General features: G+C 43.8%; 1 protein-coding gene and 1 long non-coding RNA gene across 4 annotated transcripts; one reads left to right on the top strand and one right to left on the bottom strand.

The window, feature by feature from the left end:
• Positions 1–2,036: 2,036 nt before the first annotated feature.
• On the top strand, positions 2,037–13,754 carry LOC125989367 (uncharacterized). 3 transcript variants are annotated; one of them, XR_007488668.2, is made up of 3 exons: positions 2,037–4,034; positions 4,761–8,108; positions 12,534–13,704. It is a non-coding gene; the product is annotated as an uncharacterized lncRNA (long non-coding RNA). The 3 variants fall into 3 exon arrangements; XR_007488667.2 differs by having other exon boundaries at positions 2,046–8,108; positions 12,534–12,643; positions 12,713–13,704; XR_007488664.2 differs by having other exon boundaries at positions 2,047–8,108; positions 12,534–12,839; positions 13,607–13,754.
• A 10,553-nt stretch (positions 13,755–24,307) lies between these two features.
• On the bottom strand, positions 24,308–26,465 carry sox3 (SRY-box transcription factor 3). Its single transcript, XM_049755525.1, has one exon. The coding sequence runs from the start codon at positions 26,275–26,277 to the stop codon at positions 25,315–25,317; it is 963 nt and encodes a 320-aa protein (XP_049611482.1). The 5' UTR covers positions 26,278–26,465; the 3' UTR covers positions 24,308–25,314.
• Positions 26,466–27,082: the final 617 nt, after the last annotated feature.

Here is a 27,082-nt window from a genome sequence, read left to right on the forward strand (position 1 = left end):
GACTGGGAGAGTTTTTTCAACTGACTTCCCTCCTCGGCACGCAGGCGACACCACCCGGTGGGTGTGGTCCAGCCCTTTGAGAATGCGTGTAGGTGTAACCCAGTCTTTAAAAATAGCACAGGGGAGGACTTGGCTGTCACCATGAGACAAATGACAAGTCGTCCGCGTGCATGTATTTGTGTTTACAGTGTATTTATGTCAGGAAGGACCGTGTGAACGTTGCTTCATTGTGTCAAGCGCAGGCATTGCAGGACTGTGTGACGGCTCCCTCATCCGAGACGGAGACACACACGACCGAGCCATGACAAGAATGTGCGCCATCGTGGGAGCAGTGAAGGTTCACGCAAGCTTGCAAAGAACCAGAAAAAAATGGATGGAAGTGTACAGCACAAAATTGGACACACTAAAAGCTGGCGCAAGCCCAGCTCACTCGGGGGAAATTCACGAGCTTGATAAAAGACATTTAAAACAAAGTCTGGTAGCTTAATGCTAACTTCTAATGGGAAACTCCATTGACAGCCGAGCTAAATTAGCAACAATGTTAACTGCTGGAGCTGCGACGTATACAAACAGCACGCAGCCTTATTGTCCGTCACAGCCTTCAGCTAAGGCCATCGGACCATTTTCTGTAGCACCTCTACTCACGAGGGCAGGGACCACCTGCCGACCAATTGCGTCATATTTGTGCCACTTAATTTGCATTTTGTTTATAATTAATTGGTTTGTGCCACTCCCTATGTGTCATCTGTCTGTTTGGCAGTTGTCTAATTTCGCAAAGAAAACGCCCTCTATGAGAATGTTCAAAGCAGACATTATTAAAATCAAATATTGCTTTTGGACTTCCATCCAACAGCAATTATATTCTCGTCTACTGTTGACAAACAGAAGCAAACAAATTTTTTGACGGAAGTTGCTAAGTAACCGCAATTGCTGGAATTTATGTCATGGAATTTTTCAAGGTCAATTTAGGTCTTGTGATGAGCAGCTGCTGCTCTGTGCTCAGTCCCTCGATCAAACTAAAAGTGAGTAAAAAAAAAAAAAAAAAGTTTGAAGAGGTTTGCATAGTTCATGCTCTGCAGTGCACAACATTAAGGAATGTATCAAGCAATTTGAGGTGTTGCATGGAAAGACAAGAAAAGTACAAGTTGAACACAGCTGATCGATGACTGCTTTTAAAATTGCCTAATACATCACATTCACCCTCTCCACAAAATTTTGTTTTGTGGTAAATAATCATGGAAGAAACTCATGAGTGTGTGCGTGCGTGTGCGTGTGTTTGTGTGTGTGCGTGTGTCAGCCATGTCTGCAGGGTGAGGTGGCGACCGATGCTTTGGCAGCAGGTCTGGCACGTCTTTCAGGCCCGAACCTGCACACAGGGCGAGAAAAGAGGAGCCGAGTCATCATATAGGCTTGTTGTCCTGGCGTCATATATTTCACTTTATTTTACTTCGCCATCCCATAAATGCCCAAACGAGCATCGCAGCAACATTGTTCCCTTGACATGCAAATGTCCTGTGTAAATGTCACATTCATGGCAGCCACATTTCGCAAGAGATTCAAGAACAAATGGTGCAACACATCCAGGAAACGCCAGTTCATAATTTTAAGACTAAAAAGAACATCGGATGTGTTCATCCCGTAATTCATGCCAGTGTGCCAGTGAACTCTGAAAATGTAATTTCCTACACAAATTCTCTTTTCTAAAGGATTTAAATGATTAGATTTCATGATCAAATCTAAATTAAGTTGAAACTGGCAACAATTGCTATTTTTCCATTGTTGATTCATCTTATGAATTGTATTTATTGAATATCCTCTCCGATAATGTCATTGCGCATTTACGATTCCGTGGAATGGTGCTTATACAGTATAGGTGAAATTTCTGTCCATCTGTAAAAAAAAAAAAATTCCCAGGTGAGATATGTGCTTCATTTCAATTAAAGTCGGGAAATTGCACTAGTACACCCTGCTGCTTTTTAATAGAACTTAATAATGATAATAATAATCGTAATAATAGTAATAGTTTGTCTTAGCTCACTGCACTTGCGAAACATGTTTGTTCCTGCGCTGTGACTGCGCTCCGGAATGTGTGGGAAGTATTGCGGCAAACAGTTTTCGCATCACAATTGCCGGGTTGATTAAGAGCTTTTGCTCGGGACAAGTGTTCAGTGTCAGCACGTGAGCTGCTCAGTCATCGAGATGCTTTACTTGGCGCTACATTTTCCAAAAGAGCAAAAACCTCAGCCTGCAGATGAAAGGGTTCCCTGAATCACATCCGCATATGTCTATGGTAGAGTCGAAAACTTTCCACTATGTCGGTGCACTTTTAAAGGGAGTCTGTGTCGCCCGAGGCGAGTAATTACTCCACATTGTAACCACGACACAAAAGTGACTTTAGCGAGTGTATCAACTGCGTAACCTCAAAGGAAATCTCCATTCAGGCGCTCATAAAAGAACGTCTCATGAGCCGCGATGCGCCGAGGGATTAGCGAAGAGAAGCAGGTGAAGTCCTATGGCTATGCGCGTTTGCTCAGCTGTACGCCGCCGCGCCCAAGTAACCCAAGGTCGGGGATGTAGCGCTCCATTTTGCTCTTTTTCCACCCTTCCGCCTTGCTATTCTTTATATTTGCACAGGTGAGAGGACCACAGTCCAACAGGTGTGGGCCTTGAAAGTCCGGTTTGCCTGGCTGGCTGGAAGCTGTGTACTCTAGACGGATGGATGGATGGATGGATGGATGGATGGATGGATGGATGGATGGACGGACGGACGGACGGACGGACGGACGGACGGATGGATGGATGGATGGACAGATTGATGATTTATGGACGGGTTGGGTGGATGGGAGGCTGGCAGCGTGGGTGGGAGTATCTTTCCAGCCAGCGCTTTTGTCCATAGAGACAGACAGCAAACACACTAACATAGAAAAACTGAGATGTACTGTCAGTGAGTGATGCACTCTAGAGATTATTAGTCATAATGGCCTTCGGGGTGGGAGGCAGCCGAGCAGTGAGGCTGCGCTGGATGTAAACCTGTGCGCAAACTTGCACACAGTATGAATACCTGTTATGTAGTCAGTAAACCCCAACGACACTCATTCGAGGAAAATAATTTTTAGAAATGAAATCTTCAAGAGTAAGCTCAATTTCTTTGTTTCCAATTAGATATCAAATTTTGAGGGTAACGATGGAAAATCTGTGCAAAGATGAGAACTTATTGAGCTACAAGGAAGACCGATTTTTAAAAAAATCTGATTTAACAACTGCTTCAGGCTGGCATTGGGTGAAAATACCCCGCGACAACCCGCCGTGATGTATTCCAGTTGAACAAGGTGTTCCAACAAATTTTAAGGACACGCCTTCAGCTTTCAAATGAGAGACACTGTTCATGATTTAAAAGCCTCGTTTTACATTTGTAACCATTGGAATGTTCTGTTCAAAACAGCAACACTAAATGGGAGTAATGTGGGAGGGTGAGTCGAGTATAACTTATATGTGGGAAAAGCACCTCAGTAGTTTTTGCGTAAACTCGTTCAAGTACAAGGCAACGAATGTCAGATGTACATAAAAATTGGTTGGGGCAGGACACAAAACCATCACACACAAACCGAGGCCAGGTGCGACGTAACAGAGATGTGTCAGGTAATTGTCGGGAGCAAGGTGGAGCGGCGCGGGAGTGGTAAAAGTGAGATGAGCTGTGGTTTGCTCCCGTCGGGCCAAAAGTTCAAAGTGAGGCAGGACAAACAGGTAACCTTAGACGCCATGTGCAACGCCTCTCACGTGTTCCGCTCATTGTGTTTTACCGAGCCCAAGCTCGGGTTTCTGGAGCGCGCCGATCTTCCTGGGATAACCCGCCCACCCCTGCCCATTCTTCACCTTGGACCCCAAGCCCCGCCCCTGCTGAAAGTAAACACGGAAATACAATAGGTGCAAGCGCACAGACGTATAATGTCAATATGTGAGTATAAGATAAACAGCCGACCTGAGTTCACACGCACTTTGAGTGATTGCTGACCCAGATGACAAGTGCAGTGCTGGTAAAAACACATTTGTTTAGGTTCAAGTGGCAGTCCGATTACATTGTTTGTATTAATAATTTCATATGTATATAGCTGCGGCTAGAAAGTAAAGTGTGGAGAGTCTCTGTCCCCGGATTGCACCATCTCAAAATATCCATTCTCTTTCTCCTTTAATATACAACACAGTTTATGCTGTGTGGAGAATCAAAAGCCACACACAACTTCTACTCGGCAATCGGTTGAAATAACATTTGTGTTATCCTTCAACCAAACTGAGCACACTGCAACGGGTGACTGGCACGTGTTGAGAATTGTGCATTTTGTGAGTGAAGTAAAATCCGAGTAATGGCGGGTGGCGTGGTATGTCGATTGAAATGTGACATGATGCTCTAAAACTGGAGGGACGAGTTTTCACTCAGCATAATTTTCTCATTACATTCATGTCAAGGGGAGTTGCTCAGTCACATGAGGACAGAGGACATGTACACCCCAGGCAATATTCTCGATCTCCTTATATGTGGCTAAATTATTGTCACAACAGGTTCTGATGTGATATAGTAGATGTCTGCCAAGGTGTGTTTACTGTAATATTATCTGCAATGGGATACCGTAGATAGATTGAAGCAACCCTGTGAGCCAGATGAGTTTTTGAGTAGTCCAAAGCGTTAGTATCATACACTTCTACAGATTGCACATCAAAGTGTCAAAGCGCAGTTGATTTTACAGTATGTTTCTCTCCCCCAGGGTTCAAACGATTTTGCTTGATTCATTCCATCGAGACAGTGCTGAGGTTCACCGCTATGGAAATAAGATAATTGAATATGTCACAAAATTTTCCATACATGCCGCAGCCACTATTATCTAAAGTAACATTCTGTCAGTTATGCTAGCGGATCACTTTGCTGCTGAAATCATGGGAAATGCGTTGCTACTTATTACTCATCATATCAAAGTTGACCTTGAGACCAAGTCAGGTTCTCCTTTGCATGTGTGAGCCCCTCCGGAGCCCCAGGGTGCCACGCCGAGGTGTGAATGCTAACACGGCCCAATCCGTATGCCACAGAGAAAAAACAATCCATGCTAATCTGCTGCCACAGACAGGAGTCCAGTTAGGCCAATCAGCGGAGGAATCATCAGGAACGGCGGGGGCTCACGGAAGCCCAGATCGGGGCGCCTGATTGCGGCACGGGTGATTTGCGGCCCCAGAACAATAATGGCTGCCCAGCTCAACGCCAGAGGAGGCTGCACCACAAACTCACCTGGCACTCGCAGACCAAAGTCTTGTACGACGTATTACCTGAAAGCTATGTTTGGGTTAAAGTAAAGAAAATCACTTTGATAGAAGAAAAAGTCTTTGGCATTCGTCCCAGATAATCAAATGTTATTTTCTGATATTAAATGTACTTGTAAATAATGGAAATTAAAGGTAACAAAAACAAAGGCAAAATGGCCGCCCTGATGGATAAAAACTTTATTCATATTCCACAAACCCATTATTTTTCAGAATACCGTGTTTAGACTAGTGGTAACGCATGGAACACGTTTATTGTAAAGAAAATGTCTGACTTGACGTTACCGTTAAATTCATTACATTAACTTCAGTGGCGTACAGATGTTGTCCGCATGTTAGCTAGCACACATTAGCCTGGCTATCATGCGATGATTCATGTGCCTCAACAAGCTCAAAACTGAAAAAAAGATGACATTCGGACTGCACTGGATTCTTTCTCTAACCACATTGCGCTTTTTCAGAATGACTGGGAGATTTTGAGTGCCAGTAGTTCTACCACGACAGAATCAGCAGTAGGTGATTTCGCGGGACTTCTTATTTAGTTTTCCGAGGTTCCGGGATTTTGTCAGTCAACTATTTGCAATAACTATACGCTAACAAACTCTTTGTAGTCTAAAAGAGGTTCACTTGTTGTCTCCTTCAACGTAACAAGGAAGTGGAGGGGTGTTGGGTGCGTGCCCGCCAAGTTTTCACCTAAACATTCCCCCGGGGCTTGCATTTGACCCTCCGCATTTCAACCAAAACAACACAGCAAGCCACTTCCTATGAACTGGGCCTAGATAAAACAGGAAGCTACCTTGTGCCCCGCAGCACAATATGGTAATACCACGGGAATGACTGAGGTTTGCCTGAATTGGAAGGGGGGCGGGGGTTCAGATCTTAAGCGTGCATAAGGGAGTATTCTTTATATTGCCCTCCCTTTGATCTGCAGTCATCATTTACCAAAGAGATGGAAGTCCAAAGGTTGAAAGTTCACTTCAAAGTGACTCTTAAAAGTTCCCGTAAGTGAGCAAAACACTGGATCGTATATGTTAATGCATGATAAAACTTTACAAAAAACAAATGCAACTGTATATATTGTGACAAGCCACATCACAAAATAACTATGAATGTCTATGACCTTTAGGGGTCGTGGCCTAATGACGTCAGATCGTGTCTCTGAGAGCGTCTGGACTTGAATTCGGATCAACTTCAGCTGCTTGAAAATGTTCTTCGTTTGTGCTTGTGAGTTTGGATATGGAAGTGTCAAAACAAACCGGCTTGTCCAAGATCCCATCTTCAGGGTAACGCTTAACTTGCTTTGAGAAACACCTGATGCGTACGTTGGAATTTTATCCACATTAGGCCTGACTTCAATCATAACATACAGGTATGTGATTCCATGACGTGTACAGTATGCCAATTGTATTGCTGCAAAGCACGCATTGGAAATCCAGCCTATGGTGTGCTTCAACAAGACCATTTTTTATGAAATATTTTAAAACAATACTTGGCAGCACACACTTGTGACTCAGTTGAAATTGGCTAACTGATTGTGTCAGTTTATGTTGTGCAACATCACGTCATTGTTCACTTTTCACACTTTGTACTTCTTATCAGGCTGTTTTATAAATCTGTAGTTGTATATAATTATATATGGCGTATATAGCTGTAAAGTTAAAGCAGTTGACAGGTTGATGTAATATTTGAGCTTAAAATATGATATAGAATATGTACATTTACATGTATTGTGGTGAGTCCAGCAGAGCCACATTGCTTACATACTGTAAATTACAAAGGCGTTCGGGAAATAGCCTCGAGTCAAATCTGCTGTTGCACGTGCAACTAATGTCGCAAATTACTGCTGTTGCACATATACATTTACTACTTGCTTCATTGTTGTGTTGCAGTGAACTCTAAATTATCAATGTTGTTGTAGTATTCATACGGAAACTTTTTAAAAAGCCAAAGGAACCAGTTCTTACAAAGATGTTCTACTAATCTACTCTGGAAAGTGTGTAATGTTTAATGTTCAGAATTAGTGTGCGTTAGCAACCAATGTTAGCATACTTGCCTCCAGGATTCCAGCGAATCGGATTTAAAACTTGAGACGCCCGTCTAGTTCACGCAATTCTTTGAACCTCATTCCTAATAACTTTCAGTCATGACAGCGAACAGAGCCCACCAGAAGCAAAAACAGTGCACCTTCCTATAAATAGATACACATTTACGTTGAAATATTTTATTTCAGTATTCCGTGTTCTCTTGGTGGGAGGTGGTGTTGGTTAACCGCCACTGATAGTGAGCCACAGTAGATCGATGCATACAGTATCTTAATAGCTCATTGTCTTCTCGTTGCCTCATCATCTGAGCCCAAAAAACAATGTGCCATTGTCATCAAACTAATTAAAATGATTTGGCAAGTGTTTCAAAGTGCCAAGGCACTGAAGAAGGAAGGTTGCTCATCCTTCATGCATGTAGAGAAGTACAGTAGCGCCATTAAGAAAGAGTCTTGGTGTTTTGTCAGAGCGAGGCAGCGCCCTGGCCCCGGCCCTGGCTGGCTGTGTCTTTCTCGCCGCGGGTCGTGTGTGGGAGTGGAACGCGCTTTGACGTATGATACCGCACACACACGACATTGCTCTCAGTGTAGACAACAGACAGGTGTGTACTCGCACATGTGCAACCCCCTCATCGCCACCACACACCTTACAAGACAGAAGCAGGTTTTTTTTTAACCCACCCAAGTTTATTGATTTTCCAAAGACTGAATAATAAATGACATTCTCAGATTTGGATTTTGCGTGTGGATGCTGCGTTTATGTGTGAGTATTGTTGTATACACTTTGTGTTGCTTCTCCATTTAGTACGAATACGATTGGATGAGGTTGAGTAAGGTAACGGTTTTTATATAATTACAGTAACATGATCATTTATTTTCGGCTATGATTTGCCAGCGTTACGTTAGTTGGCCTTAGTAGGTAGGTAGGTAGGTAGGTAGGTAGGTAGGTAGGTAGGTAGGTAGGTAGGTAGGTAGGTAGGTAGGTAGGTAGGTAGGTAGGTAGGTAGGTAGGTAGGTAGGTAGGTAGGTAGGTAGGTAGGTAGGTAGGTAGGTGAGTTGGTGGGTGGGTCGGTTGGTTGGATGCCAAAACTATTTTTGATGAGTTTATACATGAACACATTTTGTGGGTTTTGTTTCCATATTAAAACACCAGTGCGTTAAAGTGTCTGAAATTGAATAAATTATTTTTCTACTATAATAGACTGGATGCTGTTTTGCTCCTCCCCCAAATATTCCCGAATTGTCACTTTGTTGTGTAAACATGTGATCAAGCTTTGCCATCGTTGGCTGCTTCCTGTTTGAGACCCCGAGGGTGGTGGTGACTCATATCAGAGGGAGCTTCATCGTCTTGTTGTCACCATGAGGCAAAACGACCTCCATCTGCTGCTATACAGTAGCCAGAACGAGGATGCATGTGGGCAAGGAGAAGGACGAGGGGGGTTAAGGGGTGAGGGACTTGATGGAAGGGTTTTAGGGTGCCTAGAGTTTTTGGGGCTGAGTGGGTCTATTTAGCCCCCAGCAGATTGCCCATCTCTCCTTCCCCCTCCCCTCCTCCTTCCAACCTTCTCCTCCCCCTGGCTTTTGTGTGCCCTGAGCCCACTCCTCCCCCTTTTGTCACCCGGGCATTCCGCTTTGGTTAGCACGCACAATGGGCGCTCAGTGCTCACTCTCCTGACACTGCATTCTGCATGTGCACCAGGGGAGTGGGCACGGGAGGGGGAGGGATATTGGGAAGAGGGGGTGGGTGGTGGTTAAAGGATGACAGCAACTCACCCCATGTGACCAAAATGCCAAGCATCAACCTTTTTTTCAAAGGAGTCGTAACTTTCACCGCAAGGCTCCAGATGGGCAGTAAACAGCAGTGCCCGCTTGGCACAGCCAAGCTCCATCCAAACAAGCAAACAGGTGTCTCGCATGCATCCATTGCCCAATTGCTGCCCCCGTGTGTGTGTGTGCGTGCGTGTGTATGTGTGTGTTCCCTTCATCTGCACGGCTCGCTACACAGACCAAACGGAATTTTAAGACCTGGGCTTCAGACCGTTTTTTTTTTTACTCTTTGAGGGGGGCAGAAAACAATTAATTCCCACCCCTCTGCACCCAACAGTGAAGAAAAAATAGCATTATTAAGTCTTTAACATGTTTATCAATGATTTGGAGTCCTTGTCGGCAATATCATTTAAGGAGGTGTGACATTTCTTGGCTCATACAGATGATTCAATTTCATTTTGATTGACACAATGTTGATTGAAATTGTGGTTATGATTTGCATCGGATACTGAGTGAAGTGCATTTGGGTTGGAAAGAAGCTTGAAAGTGGTGAAGCTGGTCTCAAATGCTAAAATTGATCACCTGGGAAATACATAGATGCCACTCTGCCTTCAGTAGCTGTCACATCTTCCTGTCACTGGGCGTTTCCACACTTTAACAACGAGGCGCTCTAATAAAACATCCACGCCAGTGCCAAGGCAAATACAAGACAATGCCAGGAATGGAAAAAAATTTGTGTCCACACTTTTTCTACTGCTTGATGACGTTGCTAACTCACAACTGGAATGCTTTTTTTTTTTTTTTGAAGGCCTGACGTTTGACAGAATGTTATGCCAACGTGACCCCAATTTTTCCAAGTACAGCTTGATTGAGTTTATCTTATTTGTGATTATACATAAATATTCTATGAAATCTTGCAACTACATCAGTGAATACATTTAAATACAAAATATTGGCAGTATTTAGGCCATATAATCGAGCGCAAAACTTTAATATATAAAGAAGTCAAACATGCTCTTATTTTGGTTTTTAAGGACCTTAAAAAGACCCCTTGGTTACTGCGTTGTTGTTCAAATTTGATTATTCAAATGTGAGAGTACCTCTGTCCATTCACATGTAAACACATGATTGGGAATGTATCAGAAATCACAATTTTGACTTTAACCGGAGTGTTTGTGTTGTGTTGCCAGCTAAGCGATGTCAGGTGCACCAAGTTTAGCGCAGAGGTGCTCAATGCGTAATGCAAAGCAAGATTTAATTCCTACTTTAGGCGCAGTGCACATGGGCAGGCAGGTCGTATGAGGGGGGGGGGGGGGGGGGGGGGGGGGGATAGGGAGTCCAGCGGGGGTTAGTTTGGGTTTCAAAGCCGCTGCTTGTTCGCCCATATTTCACACCGCAGTGACATCTTAAAGCCTAGACAAGCCTGCTTGCTTGGCCCTCTCTTTTACTTTCTCAGAAAAAAGGGGATTTGAGGAGTTAGGTTGTGGAGGGGGGGCACTAAAATATATGCAAATGGTTCCCCTGAGGGGATACGAATTTTATGAGTTTAGAATTTAGTTCAGCCAACCTGAATAATCAAATGTGGGAACAAAAAAAAAAGTCCCCCTCCCGAGTCCATACATCCCGACTCCCCCTCGGACCTGATCACCGTCTCTCCATCCCTGTTCTCACATACGCAGTGGGTCCGAACTCTCATGAGGAGGTGGAAGATGAGGAAGGCTGTAAAAAAAAAAAAAAAAAAAAAAAAAGAAGGCTTGCCGTACCTGATCAGGCACAGGCGCCAGCTTCCTGATTACGCCGCCATTTTCCCAGCGGGCCGCCAACGCCTCATCCTGCCGCCGTGAATATAGAGGGCCGGCGCTCGCTCTCATCTAACGGCCCAATTAAGTCACTTTTAGAGTGATTTTGTCTGCCTTCGCGGTCTACACCCTAAAAAAGACCCCAGCGAGTCGTGGCTTTTTTTTTTTTAGTCCTGTCCTCTGCTGCCATTTACAATGTGGGAGGTCTGGCATGCAGCAAGTTCTACATGACTGAACATAACATTACAACAGGTGGTGAATTAAAATATGCGCTGTATGGAAAATGATCTTTTTGTAACGCTTATGTTTAGATTTGCAGCCTTGTCATTTAAATGGATTATGAATTACACATGATAAATTAATTAATGAAAAAAAACACAATTCAACTCATTTATCAACTGATTCATATCATTATTAATGTTGAAGATTTCCTTTTATTTAGATTTTCACATTTGCCACAAGAACAACAAAATGTGAAGGAGTCAACATTGCCGTGTGACGTCTGACAGACAAGTTTTTAACTCAAGGCAACAATCTCACCTTTGACAATTTCTGCGTCATCCCAGATCATTTTAGTTCAGCGTCAGTACACTAATTGCTCCATTACAATTTTTTTGCTGATTGTCTAAAAAAAAAATTCACATGGTTGATCACCAAAAAGTTGGAGTAGCAAGTTCAGATCATAGTGAGAAAATGCTTCACTAGTATATGAAGTTGAATTTTTTTTTCTCTGACATATTGGTCATGCCTGAGTAGGCAGCATGTGAGGAAGTGGAGCAAAGACTTCCAATTAGATCATGTGTCAGATCAAGTTGATGCACAATGACACCAACCCAAACAAGATGTAGATCCCCACGCAAATCTACTTAAAATCGATGCCCCGCTCCCTCCTACCCTTCTTAACCCCCCCCCTCCCCTCCTGTGTCAAACGGCATTACGTCGCATTGGAATATGGCATAGCGCCATATCCAACACATGGTCTGGACCTGTTGCTTTTGTGTTTCCAGTGCTGTCTAATGACCAATCCCCCCGCCCCACCGCCCCCCTCACGACGCTCCCCCCCACACACTTTTACTCCATCCTCCAGTAGGCAAATCCTTCAGCTTTATTGCCCAGAGTCAAGGGCTGCAGGTGCACCGGCCACAAAAGAAAGAGAAGGGTTTTTTCAGGGAAGGAGGGGGGGGTGCTGGGAATAGAGAATGGTTAGTCGGCAGATAAGAGAGGAAGGAACCGAGACCCCCGCCCCACACAAACCACCCTCCCACTCTGATTTAACCTCTTCACCCACCCATCTCTTACATCCCCATCCGGCACGTTGCTATGGAAAGATGGAAGGAAGCTCCATGCACTAGTACACTACACTAGTAACTAGTCAAACAATCCAGGGCTCCGATGGTGGTGCAGTTTTGCCTTACTAGTTTTACTACTAGTCGTATGTACAAAACTCAAGATAGAGACTGAATAAATGAAGCTACTAGTGCGTGACACACACTATGCCCACTCGTTGAGCCAAGTAATGTTACAAGTGTGCACTCGCAGACTAAAAGTGGCACTAAAGGTTCGGGAAACTCATGACTGGTTAGACACAGTTGTTGTACAAGTGCCTTGAATTGTCCTACTAGTGAAGAGAAAGAGGTTCGTGGATCTGAAGATGGACACCCAGGCTATCGAATAAATGCTCAAAGGATTTCACACCAGTGCGAGCGATCGCACCTGGCACCACCGAGCCTTTGTGAGTGTGTGTGTGTGTTTTGTGTGTGTATGCTGGTAATGTCCACCAGCCTTTCATCTGAGCAAGCAGATATGGCCCCTAATGTACGTCCCACCGTTGGCCCCCGACCGCCTACTGACACTCATGAGCCGAGTGATCGACCAATGAGATGTCTATAAAAACTGCAGCTGAGCTTCGAACCCCAAAGCTTCTAACGGTGAGTCAGACGTGCTAACTGCTAACCCAACATGCTAACTGCTAATCCACCAATTACTCTAAACCATGTACAGCATGCCATTGAGTTGAATTGAACAAGCCAATGGGGCCCCTATCCTTTGTTGTCTCAACACTTATCTGACTGTGTCAATCAAAAAGTCAGCGAGGTATTCCAAACCCGCATGTGGTGTCGTTTCAAAAAATGCAGAAAGCAAACATACTAAGCCAATTACTTCTTGATTAATCCATTGTATTTTATTCAGTCTCTTTTTGCGGTCCGCTATGAAATGGCCCATGTGACCCTGTTGGCGACTACTGATCTTAAAACTGACTGAGCCAGTTATATATTATATACACATCAAATTGTTGTCGACAAATTGAATGAAACAAAACGTTTTTCTTTGATGAGGGAGCATGGTGAGAGCGAGCAAAAAGTACAAAAGTAGGGCAGACTCCACCACGTCGCCACCAGCTGCCAACTGCACCACAACCGTAGTAGAAGACATGCAACACACCCACTTCCAGTTTACGCAATCTGTTATTGCGAGCACAATTTAAAAACTTAGTGAATCAGGTGCGGACTCTGGAAGTTCACAAGCCGTTTTGCGGCCAACGGAGCAAAGCGAGACACCCAACTCCTTATTCCCTGACCGGCCCACCTGATTGAGACACACCCTCGGGACGCGGAAGACAGGCAGGATCTCGCGCCTGCATCGGGTCGCTGGCGCATGACATTGACTAACCAGGCCACGTTGCCTATGTTACTAGAGCTGCCATGTCTGGAACACGCCCACGGGGACAGGAATAACAGGCCGCTCCAGAACACGAGGATGTATCTGAGACATCGTGGCACCCTACCTGCCTGCTCACTTTCCTTATCTTCCGTCCTAATCCTCGTTCGCTTCCACCATCTGCTCCTACGGGTCGGCGGAAAAAAAAACGCCGTGTATAAGACGGGCTCGGTTTCACGGTGGACCACATTTCGGTGCTGAACGGACAACGAAAGAGCAAAAGATAACTCGTCCGAGTAACATTTAATTTCATATTAGCAGGCAAAAAGAGGGACTGGTAAAGGAAAAAACGCTACCAGTAATTTGTGCTAAAACAGCTTTAAATTGGGAATCTTTGTGGCTCTAATGTTGAAAATAAAATTGTTAGTAAGAAGTTTTTCTACTAGTGCACACAATTGCCTTCCTACTAGTGAAGTGATGGATATGAAGGATATGGAGTAAATGCCTTCCATAGCCGTCGAACAGCACACATGTAACATGAAAGCGACTGAGGTTCGAGAATTGGGACGGAGTATTAAAAATGTGCTTCAATGTACTTGGTTATTCATGCCTGAAATCACTTGCTCCCCCTTTGCTTCCCCTGACTTCTTTCCCCTGGCCGAGCTATTAAATCAGCATCTTGACCCCGCAACCCCAGGCCGTGACCATAAAGAGCCCCCCCGTGGTCAGCCAGGCCTGATTGTAACATTTGAATATGAAACGGGGGGCCTGGAAATAGCCCCACGAGCGCCCCCACTTACCGGCCCGACTCGGCCGCCCAGCCCGAGGCGCATCCGACGCTTGAGGATTTACTTGGACTTGAGAGAGGGCTCAAGTTGGTGTGTGTGAGGGTGTTTCGGGGTGGTGGGGGTATCGGGGTAGGGGCTGAGTGAGAGTGAGGGGCGCAGAGTGGGGCGGGGGGGGGGGGGACATTTGAATAAGACAAGAAGCAATCGGTGTTTACATGACAAAGGAGACCGCCATCTCCCTCTGATTGGTGTCACAGTGAGGTACTAAAGCCATGCACCCCCCCCCCCCCCATCCCCCCATCCAAGGAGGGGGGTTACATGATGCATGGACCTCCATCATGTTTATGCGGCCAAGGTGTGACGACAGGGATGGGCCACGTCGTCATCGTCAAGTTTCAGGTTAACAACTTTGTGCGCATCTACTTTCAGCCGAGAGAGCTTTTTTGCATTTTTCTGACGAGGCGTTAACAATTTTAAGTTAAGGTTAACTCACACCATTTTTTGAGTGCCTCCAAGGGGGGGCAATTTCAATGTGTGTGTTTTTTTTAAATATATTTTCAGCCTACACCATTCAACTCAAGGCAAAGCTTATAAAGTCCATTTGAATCACAATAATTGGGTGTAGTCTAATTAGAGTTTTGTGATTTCTTCATTCTTTCTTTTTGAATTCAAAATAGAGAAAAAGGATTAAGCAAGTGAGATTCATTAATGAAGCTTTCTTTGTGTGTGTTGTTATTTTATTTTATTTTCCATACCGCATTGTTTATTTTATTTTTCAAAAAGTCTATGTTGATAACCAGCATGACCCAGGGCTTTGATTTGGCGATAGAGTGCCTTGTTATTTCAAAGTGTTGTATCCTAGACACCAGAAACTTGAGGCAGATATATTTTTGCTGACCTTTTCCCAGGTCGAAGTAGCTGTATTTGATTGACGGTTGACAGTTGGTGAGGTTTCAGCACATCTAGCACACACGCCCACAGCATCTAAGAGCAAAGAAAATTGCATTATTTTTTCATTGTTTCCTCATTATCTGTACTTAATCATTCAAATTCATCTGTGTTGGTAATAGGCTTGGTGACAAAAAAAAAAACAACATATTACTCTGGAGAAAAAAATCTCTAAATCAGAATGTCTTTATTTTAGTAGTGTACAGTGAAAGAATAATGAAACAATATATATTTCAGATAAGCAAAAACCCACCATCTGTAATATATAAAAAATATCCCTTAAAAATTAAAATCCCTTAAGTTAAAATAAAAAAAATGATGAACAAATCGGTCTTCTGAAAAGCATTATCAAGCAAGTATCTTGAATAAATCTGTCGAATTAAACTCTTTAAAATGGAACCACGGAAAACAATAAATAAAGTTTTCTACCTTGTAATTAAGTGAGATGTACCTGTTTATGAGAAAACAAGCCGAAAGTAAATGAATCATCCCAGTGTAAAGCAGGTTTTATCGGCTCTCAGCTTTGATTGCACATTCAAATCAAACATGGCAAAATGCAGTTTAACGTGTTGAGACACTTTGGTGCGAGCCAAGTTTGATCAGAGGTAAATTTTCTTGTTTTTTTTTAAATGCCAAGGGCTAAGGTGAGGAAAATGTGTCATCCACGCAATTCCGCCAATCTTGCAGATAAGCGCAAAACAGTTAGTAGAGCAGCTGTATATTTATCTATTCATTGACTTTATCTCTCGGGCCTCCACATGTGGCCTCGTTCGACGACTCGTCGTTACAAACCATCTCATTATTCACCTGAGGCGCTAAGTCCTTCACCCTCTCAGGTGCCCCCCTCCCCTGGCCGAGCTTCCCCCCCGGCCGGCACCGGTGCGGCCCACGTAGACCCTCTTCACGGCACTGGACGGGAACAATGACAGAGCACAAGATGAGAGGGGATCATGAGTAGGCAAATCCGAGGGGGCCTCAAGGGGGTTTTCACAGCTCGATAAGTTTGGACAATTTGTTGACAATCCCTTTTATTATGACTCCCGCGGGAGTGTGCATAAATATTGATGCTTTTGCCGGATAAGCTGCAGTTAAGTCTCGCTGCTTAGCGCAAATGCTCTCAACTTTTTATATCCAGGGGAGGTATTTTTCCGAGGAAAACCCTCAAAATCCCAACACCAATTAATTAAAAAAAAAAAAAAAAAATGCTGTGCTGAATCCTCCTGAGGCTTCCGAAGCAGCCCTGCGGGCCACACATCCAAGAGAGATGGCCCGACTAACTCTCCATGGCAACTAATCAATAAGTGACACAGTCAGTCAGCAGCTGAGTGTGTTCAACAACGATTATAAAAAAAAAAAAAAGGGGGTCCCCTGGGTTACATTTGGCTTCACATTATAAACCTCACACGCTTGCAAACATAAAGGCCGCTTGAGCAATATGATAGTAGGAAGTTGATAAAGGTTACTTTCTTTTACTTTGTCGGCATTACGTGTGTTATTGTTAGAATTTGCATTGTGGTGTAATTGACTGTGACCAACACGATCACCCTGTCATATTAATTGCAGGTTTCATTTTGTTTTTCTAGTGATTAGCAATGTCCTCCCTAACCAAAACAAACATTACACCTACATAACTTAAAATGAAATTTGACTTAGCTAGCTTTTTCACTTTGGAATAATTTGCTCATTCAATGTCATTAAATTAATTATAGTAATCAAACGAATAATTTATTAGGTTTTATATAAGAATTTATGTTGCATATTTACTTGATTTACCTCACCCAGAAAATTGGTTACTTATTAATTATTAACTAAATTTGTGGTGTCGGGCCTTATGTCTCAATTTGGTCAATTTAAAATTGGTTAGTCTATATATAGGTGTTTTTTTTAAATATTCTTCCTAGTAATTTGTTGGATTTATTGGCAGATATTTAAAAGTCATACAATTCAGTACATACATGTACATATATGTAAGATTTATTTGAATGAATAATGATTGCAAAGAATGATTTTGCTTTTATTAGCCATTTTAAAAAATCAAATGCACCCCTTCTAAGAGGTAGACACTTGCAAGTGGGCAACAGGCCTAAACGGCGCTCAAGAAAAACATATGTGTGTGTGGTCGCATGCGTGTGTGCACGCGTGTGCCATGTGAAGGTGCATACAATCGGAGGGCTCCTTCCATTGTGCGTCCGTCAATCCCCATTCCCTCTCACTGTCCTCCACAAACGCTAATCAATAGCTGTGTCCTAGATCAGAGACTTAATCTCCCCCCCGGAGCCGGGCGACCACTCGACATACTGTCCCAAGGCGTACATGCTCGTGTGCGCACGTACACAAGTGGCCCCATTTCCTGCAGCCTTCCAAGACGGGTCACAAGTGGGGTCAGAAGAAGTCGGGTTCAAGACGAGGCTGCATGCTCCAGTGTTCCTAGACAAAGTTAATGCGGGCCACAGAAAGGGACCATCTGCGCCAAGCGCACATTCAAGTCTCCTTAATGCATTGGCAGGTTCATGGCAAAACCGTCTCTCGGTCTACTTGTGCCCGTTTTGTGGCTTCACGCTCGAAGGCAACGTCCCGACAAAGCACAGCGCTGCCTGGAGATAAGAGTGACCCCAGTTTTTCGATAAAAATAATTTCGGCATTGTTTCGTCACTAGGTTGTCTTGATGATTTGACTGCTGCGGGATTAAAATTCGAATTCAGTCAGATGATCTATCTGTTCATATTCCGCCCAATGCTTTGTTGGATGACGCATCACAGTGCAGTCAGGCAATGACCCCAAATACTATATCGAACTACTTTTAATTATTTTAATTGCAAAATATTTTACATTGTTTTCTTTCAAGGTGTGTTTTAGGTCGCTGACGTTTTGGATACCTCAAGTAAAGGTTAACATGTCTTTGTATCCTAAATTGCCCCAAGTTTGTCCTTGTGTGAACTTCATATTATAGTGTGACGTTTAGCCGTAAGAAATTTTGCCACACAAGCGCACAAAATCACTCACACGCACACACAAACACACACCATTGGCCTTTTCCTCCATTGCCAATAATGCATTCACGGGATTTAACTTTGTCAGATTTCTGATTGGCTGAAATCCAAGTGGGCAACAGTGCCAACTGTTGCGTTAGCATCCGTTCTTACAAAGAGATTTTTTTTTCTCAAGAGTTGTAAATTAACAAACAAACAAATGAAATAAATGATGAATGAATGAATGAATAAATAAATAAATAAATAAATAAATAAATAAATAAATAAATAAATAAATACCTGTATACTGTACATGAAAAAGGCCTTGGAGAAAACAGGCAGACGTTTTTCTGCAAAGAAAGAGAGAAAAAAAGAGAACAAAACATCATCCACTTTGCTTTGAGCTGTTTGTGTGATTAGTATGCTATTTGTTTGCACAGGGACAAAAGAGGCGCCCAGCCTTATTACGTTCATATTCGACAGTTCACGTATGCTTTTGGCACAGAGCAAACACAGCTTGACAGGCAGACATGTTAATGGATGATCTAAACAGCAAGGTCGGGATCAGTTGACTTTGTATTGTATGCAAGCCTGGCCGCACCAAAAGCACACATGCCGATTATTAAAACCTTCATTGATTTTTAATGACACAGAAAAAGAATGCCGCTGTTTGTACATATTGCTCGAGTAGCGTGTGGTGTAAAGCCAGGTGACCAGCACAACATGCCAGCCGTAATATTAAATCTGTAGAAAGTCCAGTTTCCTTTCCCAAACCAAAATGCTTAGCCTGTGCCTCATCTTTTATAGGATCCGTTCATATGGAACTTAACAGTGGAGATGGACTTGAGGCATACCACAAAAGCAACCAAAGAGTTTCTCACCTGACCTAAACCCGACTGGGCATGTATTTAATTAGCGGAAGACAAAACTGCATCAAGAGCAAGCAGGTGCTGAATGAAATGGAGCCTCAGTTGTTGACACATTCCAGACTTAAGCTTGTAATTGACTACAAAAAACTTGCAACCACAAAATATTCAAAATAATGAGTTTGATTCATGATTGTTCATATCTTGTTTGTTTTTATTTCAAATCCATTGTGATGCTGTTTAGAGCCCAAACGATGACGCTCGTCAATATGTCATGATCGTATTTATACACCTGACCAAATGTATCCAAACCTCAATCACACCAACTTTTGAAACGATCACGACCAAGAGTCGTTTGGTTTGATCTTGTTTTCTTCCCAGCGACAAACAAACAAAGAAAGTCGCTGCTGGGCGGATGCGTCTTGTCATGTGGTGGCGTTCTGGTCTTTGAAGAGCTTCCCATTCGACATTCTTTGCGGTTGTGCGAGACGGCGATTCGACCGCAGCCGTCATTAATGAGAACTGGTGCGACGGGGGAAAAAAGTCCGCCAATGGGTGTTCACTGCACCGCTCGCACTTAAGGATGAAGATCAAAAAAGTACGAGGATGGCTCCACGGGATCTGCTTCCTGGGAGTGCCCGTTTGTAGGGGAAGGCTCTCAGTGGGTCAGCCCCAAAGCGCTGACCCCAGGAGGATTTGATGCCATTTTCCCACGCAGGGAGTCGACCTGAGAGGAGCTTGTTAACAACATCTGCCCCAGTTCAGGGAGATTAACCCCCACCCCGACCCCCGCACACACACACACACTGCTCACTGCTGTCAATCTCGGTAGCGCGCAAGTCCCGACTACTCAGGGCCGGGCTAGGGGCTGAGGCGGCGGACAGGCCTCTCCAGGCCCCTGCGGGCTGGGCTCCAAGGGCCCTCCTGGAGATCCCAGCCACAGCAAATCAATACGAAGGCTGTGTTCCGAATCACTCGCTCGTTCCCTAATCGCTACGCAGGGGGGGACACCATAATTCTAGAGCTAAAACTATAATTGAACAAGGATTTTCGTGGACTAAAATAAAAACAAAAAAAGGTAAAAACGAACTAAAACAGAAGGAAGAAGGTCAGAGTTGTTGAGAAATTATATTTGACTTTATTACACAATACTTGGTGACCTGTAAAAGTCAAAACTAATTCAAACGAAAACTGCTTCAGCCTTCCAACCCTATTGTGAAGACAGCCAGTCTGACTCCCCAAAAGGCAGTCAGCCCTTCCTTTGCTGCGGCGGGAGATCCCACGTTAGGGATTACGCAAACGAGGGTGTGCACCTCGCAAAAAGGCGCGTCCCTGCAGAAGAGAGCGGCCCAGCCGGTCGAGCAGGCGGCTTCTGTGACGTCATCAGGATAAACGTCGGCTCTCCGCCGCCCGACGTCCTCTGATGACTTTTTCCACTCGTCACACTGACGCAGAGGAAGGAGAAGAAAGTGCCAGGGCATGTCGTTGCACAAGAGCACAAAGAGGAGGTGCAGGTGCACATATGTAGGCCAGGAGTGATCAAAATGGGGTGTGGGACTCCCCAGACGGTCCCAGAAACACACCTCAGGGGTCCAGAAAATAATTCCCAAACAAATATTTTGTATCATCTTTTAATGCGCTGCCTAAAATACGACTTTGTTGTTTATTATAATATTTTTAGAGCATGCTCTTAGTTGGATTTTAGTTACACAAAGAAGGCGGCTAATGCTGATATTGATCACCGTTGCAAGTATTGATACCTTGAAAAAAGGCCAGGTTTTGTTTCGGTATCAATATTTTTTATTGTATGTCACCCGTCCCGAATTTTTCTTTACAAAGTCAGAAATTATTCAGATTTTTTTAGATGTCTGAAATGTCTTTGCTTTTAACGGTTTAAGTGTTAGCTTTTGTGTAAAATATGCTATATAAATAAAACTGCTATGCCTTGCCTTGCTTGCCTTTGCCTGAAAATAGCTGCCTTCAATTCCTACAGTGTGCACAAGGTAGTTATGTTTAATAGGCTTTTTGGATTATGAGGGCATCCTTGCGTGAGTGCTGCCCGAACTCCAAAGGTTTGCCCGATGAAGTGCGGCAGGGGGAATCTGCTGAATCCATGATGTGCACGGCCTGTAATTAGGTTAGTTTTTGGAGAGAGGAGGTTAAACAAACAGGGCCTGTGAGGTCATAGGCAGATGGAAGTGGGATATGCCTGCACTTGCTGAGTGGGCACCAGAGAGCGAGAGACTGGGAAACACACAGAGGGAGAGAGCGAGAGAGAGGGAGAGAGCGAGAGAGAGAGAGAGGGAGGGAGAGAGAGAGAGGCCCTCTGGGTACTCAGTGGGGGGATGGCAAGGGGGGCCCCATCATGGATGGCCTCATCGCCAGAACGTTCAGTGTTGTCCCTTTCCGTCCCGTCCGACTACAATTCCACACACGCACGCCCAAACACGCACAAACACACACCTTCCTCACATATTTCTCTCCCCGAAAAAATAATTACAAATAATGATAGAAAATTAGTCATCATTACCTCCGCCAGGCTAAAAGTTCCCAGCGGTCCACCTTTTCATCAAGCGTTTTGGTTCTTGTTTGGAATTGTCATGACTCAAAAAAGTGCTTGATTTGCGGCTTTGGTGTGGTGGATAGATTTATTGGTTTTGATCGGGATCCAAATTGATTAAGATCTTTTACTTTTAAGCGAATGGGGTCATGACTTGAAAAGTTGCTATTGGGTTGGGATACCATTTATTGCATTCTGCGATTTGACTTAAATATATGAGCTACAGTACTTGACCTGAGTTCATATTTCTAATCGGCAAGGTTGAACTTGATGAGTGAGTGCTGTTGGTACAAAGATTCGATTCAGATCTGATCTTGGGAATTTTAGATTACATTCAATTTCAATTCAACTACAATCATTTCAAAACTGATTTTTTGTTTTTACATCTGAACCCTAAAATGTCAAACCAGATATGATTTGGATCTGATCTTGAAATTTCAAAACAGATGTTTCTCAAATCCCTGCAATGTCAATCTGATCGATGTACTGTCAAACCAGAATTAATTGGGGTCGGGTCCGTGCCATGGCAAAAAAGATTTGATTTGGATTGGATTCCTATTATACATCAAACCTTATTTGATTCAATTCAATCAAACCAGATTCAATTGGAATCTGATTTTTCTAACGTCAAACCACACTGGATTCAAATCTGATCCCTGCAACGTTACAACCAGATTTATTTGGAATCTGATCTCTTTAATGTCAAAACAGATTTGACAAAGAGATTATCCCTGCAGTTTCAAACCAGATTTATTTGGAATCTGATCACTGTAATTTCAAACAAGACTTGATTAAGATCTGATCCCAGCAATATCAAATCTGATTTGATTCAAATTCAACTCCCACAAAGTCAACCCGCATTTGATTCATATATAATCCCTGCTATGTTAAATAAGATTGTATTCAAATCTGATGACTGCGAAGTTAAACAAGATTTCCTTAGGATCCGATCCATTTAATATCAAACATGATTGTATTCGAACACGGACCTATAAAAATCGTCTTGCAAGATTTATACTCTCTGTTTTAAGATTCCAGCCAGGACCTCAGTGCATGTTTCTGTGCTAATGTTGTGGGAACACTGACACTTCTTTGGAGTGTTTCAAGATCACCAATACTTTCCAATATGAACAAAAAGTCACGGCATGTGTGGTTTATAAGTATAAACTAATTAAGCAAAAGTCATCTCATTTCATTGTGAAATTACTGATGTCTCGTGTGAAAATGGCTCAAATTTGACCCAGAATGTCTGTAAGGCTCATCGACAAGATATGGCATTGTCAAGAAAAACGCCCATGATTGAGCTTCTTTTACATGATTACTCAACACACCTCACACACAACTACGTTGAGGAGCAAAGAATGAGAGAAGCTGCTTAATTACTAAAAAAAAGTCAGAGTGTGATTAAGTGACGGGCGGCTTGCTGGCACACTGGAGTGATTTAAGAACGACTCGGGCCAGTGAATGCAGGGAGGTCCGGATAATCTTGCGCTCCACAAAGGTGCGTGGGGGCTAATCCCGGGTGCTGTGCTCAGCTTGTGGATCAAGTCGTGCCATAAAGGAGAGTGTGGGAAGGCCAGCAGGAACGCCAGCGCATGCTCCCCAGAACCTCTTTGGTGGCCGCCGCTCACTGATGCCAAAATACACCACAACAGCAGGCCGCCTCGCCGCTCTTAAAGCTACACTAAAGGCATGTTTGGGACTGGAGAGGCTGCAAATTTCAATTGAAAGTCCACATTATGCAGATGAACAAGAAACCACATATTCTGTCTGGCTCAATTATCACTTTTAAAAGACAATTTGAAAGAGGTTACACAATTGGTATTTTTTTTAAATGGTAATTTAAGTTAAAACATCTTTAAAATTGACAGCAATGTTAGATAAACCAACGACGTAAGTAAGATGAGTTGTTAACCCTTATATTTTGAAGTTTTATATTTTTAAGCACGCATGTCACTCTTATTTGTTCACTGAAAATGCACGAGAGACAATTTTCACATGAGCACAACTTGAAATATGTTGTTGAATTGCCCAACTTGAAATATTATTGAAGTTGCTGCCTTCAAATTTTGAATTTGGTCAACTTTTTTGGGGGGTGTTTTTAGTTAGTTAAATAATGTCAATAATTGTTATGTAATTAATATTGCTCAAGTACTAAATGAATGTTTTCAGAAAACAAGAAAAACAACAAATTTGACAAACACAAAGAGTCCAGATGCCTTGATTCAACATTTGTGTATTAAAAACCAACAAACAATTTTTAGCAAGCGTATGGCCATGTATTCATATTGATATTGTGGCATTATAAGTTAAAACCAAATCAGGCAATTATTCTCTTAGGCTTTTGACTTAACAGCTTCAATAACTCTCAAGGATTGATCCACAGCATTGCAAAAGTCTATTTTTGTAATTACAATACACCAATTTGAAATGTGGCAGGCTTGAAAATGTGCCAGCGTTGACCACGTCATGCATGTTCTTAACCTGTTTTAATGAGAAGCTTTTGGCTAAACGGTTAATGGTGTAAAGGAAAAATGTTTGACAGAAAAATAAAGTTCATCCGCACTCCACCTATCACATTCAATATAAAAACCAAAGATCTCAAAATGGTGTTTCATACAAATTTATTCGGCATTTAAGAATAAGAGGTGGTCTTAAAATAAGTAGAAACGTCAGTTTAAATAAAAGAAAACAACCTTTTCTCACTCTGAAGAACGAGTGAACTTGACGCTGCCAAAAAGAAAGGAAAAAAAAAATACAAACCATCACAAAAATGTACAAAACATTGGGCTCACAAGCTAAGAAAAGAGGATGGAGGGAACTATAAATAAAACTTGCGCTTGCGACCAGCAGTCTTAATATTTCATTTAAAACCATCTAAAAAAAAAAAAAGCGGGGGCGAGAGGAAAGAAAAAAGGTCTACAAGTATGGACAGATGTCATTCTACAAATGAAGTGTAAACATTTTTTCTGAAATAAACCAGCCTCTTCACGAGGCCACTTGCCTTTTCACACGCAGATGAAAATGTGGCATTATGTAATATATAGAAGTCCAATTCTTCTACATCACTTTGATTGCTTACCGTCGTGATCATAAAACCGCCTTTCGTCTTTTTGCAATGCAATTTACTCAAGTGGATTCAATCTCAGTCCAAAACGGAAAAAAGCAGATTTTTTTTTTTTTTGCAGGGGCGTCAAACTCACTTTTTCTGTTGGCCACTTATCATCACTTCATTTTAGGGATTACATACACACAATTGCCACTTTTTTGTTAAAGAAGATTTGAAATGAGTTGTTTTTTAAAAGTACATTCTTAAAACTGCTCCATTTAGTAACCCATATTGGGTTATTTGGACACAGCAGTTTAAAGGGTGTATTGTTAGCGTCATGCTAAGAAGCGATTTGGTGGACATAAATGCTTGTAAAACCAGTTCAGTGCAGATGAAATGTACCCAAGTCAACTTTCATTTGCTTTACAGGCCAAACGTGACCCCTAGGCCTCGAGTTTGACAGCCTCGCTTTTACAGCAACCAAAGTTCAAGTATCCAAGTACTTTTTTTTTTTTTAATTATTATTTTGGAAAAGTCAGAATTTTCGCAGGAGTACGCATCTCACTCAGATGTGCGTGAGCGGAAGGGTCCCATTGACGCCCGTCCCGGCGCTCTGGTAGTGCGGGTGCACGCTGTGTAACCTGCTGCCCTGCAGGGCCGAGTGCTCCGCGCTGTCCCCACCGGGCGGCAGGTACATGCTGATCATGTCCCTCAGGTCCCCCAAGCAGGCCCGCTGGGAGTGCGACGTGATGGCGGGTGGCGGCGAGCTGGGCTCGCTCTTGCACATGGAGCCCAGGCCCACCATGGCCGGGTTGGGGTTGCCCGCGGCACCGCCGGCGGCTGCGGCGGCAGCGGCGCTGACCACGGCGGCCTGCGGCGTGCCGTACGCCGCAGGCGACATGCTGTACGTGGAGGCCGCGCTCATGTAGCTCTGCGCCGTGCTCATCATGGGGTACTGCAGCGAGGCCATGTCGTAGCGGTGCATCTGCTGGATCTGGGGGCCGCTCATGCCGTGGTGCTGCGGGTAGGCCAGTTGCTCCTGCATCAGCGAGTAGGCGCCGTTGCTCCAGCCGTTCATGTGCGCGTAGCCGTCCATCCGCTGGCCCACCTGCACCGGGTTGGTCACGGCCGCGCCCCCGGGCGCCAGGAGCCCGCCGGACAGCGAGTACTTGTCTTTCTTCAGCAGGGTCTTGGTCTTCCGGCGCGGCCGGTACTTGTAGTCCGGGTGCTCCTTCATGTGCATGGCGCGCAGTCGCTTGGCCTCGTCGATGAACGGCCGCTTCTCGGCGTCCGTAAGCAGCTTCCAGTCGGCGCCCAGACGCTTGCTGATCTCCGAGTTGTGCATCTTGGGGTTCTCCTGGGCCATCTTGCGCCGCTGGCCCCGGGACCACACCATGAAGGCGTTCATGGGGCGCTTGACGCGCTCCTGCTCGCTCACGCCACCGCCACCCTTGGAGCCCGGAGCCGAGCCCGAGTTGGGCGGAGGGGGCAGCGGGGACTTGATCTCCGTCTCCATCATGTTGTACATGGCTGACCCCGGATGGCTGCGCGCTCTCGCGGCAAAGCAACAGCAACAACAACAAAAGTTGGGCAAAGAGCGCCCAAAGTCGAAGAGAAGTTTTAGTCTCCGGAAAAGAGGAGGAAAAAAGTTGGCGCGCAGGTGCTCCTCGGCTTGCTTCTCAAATCTGGAAACTTGTTGGCCAAACCCCGCGTGTTATGAGGCCGGGGCCGGGACCGTCTGATGGAGCCAGTGGCAGCCAATCACAACGAGCCTCCCCAGCCCCCCACCAGCCAATCAGAACGCTCGAAGGGCTGCGCCTGTTTATTGCTGAAGGTGAATGCAAAACAAGTTGACAATTTCGCTAGTTTTAAACTTTTTGCAAATACTGCTTAAGGAAAAAATACAATATTATCATTTTCTCTGTGTGTGCTATAGGTTTGTTTACAAAAATGACATTTGACGGGTTTATTTTTTTCAGCGACTGAAAACAGAAGTCCCAAATTCAAATACAAATATTGCCAAGTGTGCTTTTTGTCATTAACTGTTTCTAATTGTTTAGTTTAGTAGTATATTGCATACATTCAAAGGCGTTGTTTCCTCTTTCATGCAAGTGAAATGCAGAGTCCCAGCAAATTTGGTGACATAATAAAACACGACGGTGAAGATGAGAATTGTGGACTAAACTGATTCAACATCGTAATAAACATGCCAAAAGTAAAAAAAAAAAATTATTTTAAATAAACCATAATTCCATGCTGTCAACAAATAAATCACAGATTGAGATGCCTTTATATTGAAATTTGATTAAAATAATATTAACGTGTTACAGTAG

Source organism: Syngnathus scovelli, chromosome 1, assembly GCF_024217435.2.
Source record: "Syngnathus scovelli strain Florida chromosome 1, RoL_Ssco_1.2, whole genome shotgun sequence".
In the NCBI taxonomy this organism is placed as follows: Eukaryota; Metazoa; Chordata; class Actinopteri; order Syngnathiformes; family Syngnathidae; genus Syngnathus; species Syngnathus scovelli.

Coding starts and splice junctions, on each gene's coding strand:
- sox3 (XM_049755525.1), bottom strand. CDS start 26,277: ATGTACAACATGATGGAGACGGAGATCAAGTCCCCGCTGCCCCCTCCG.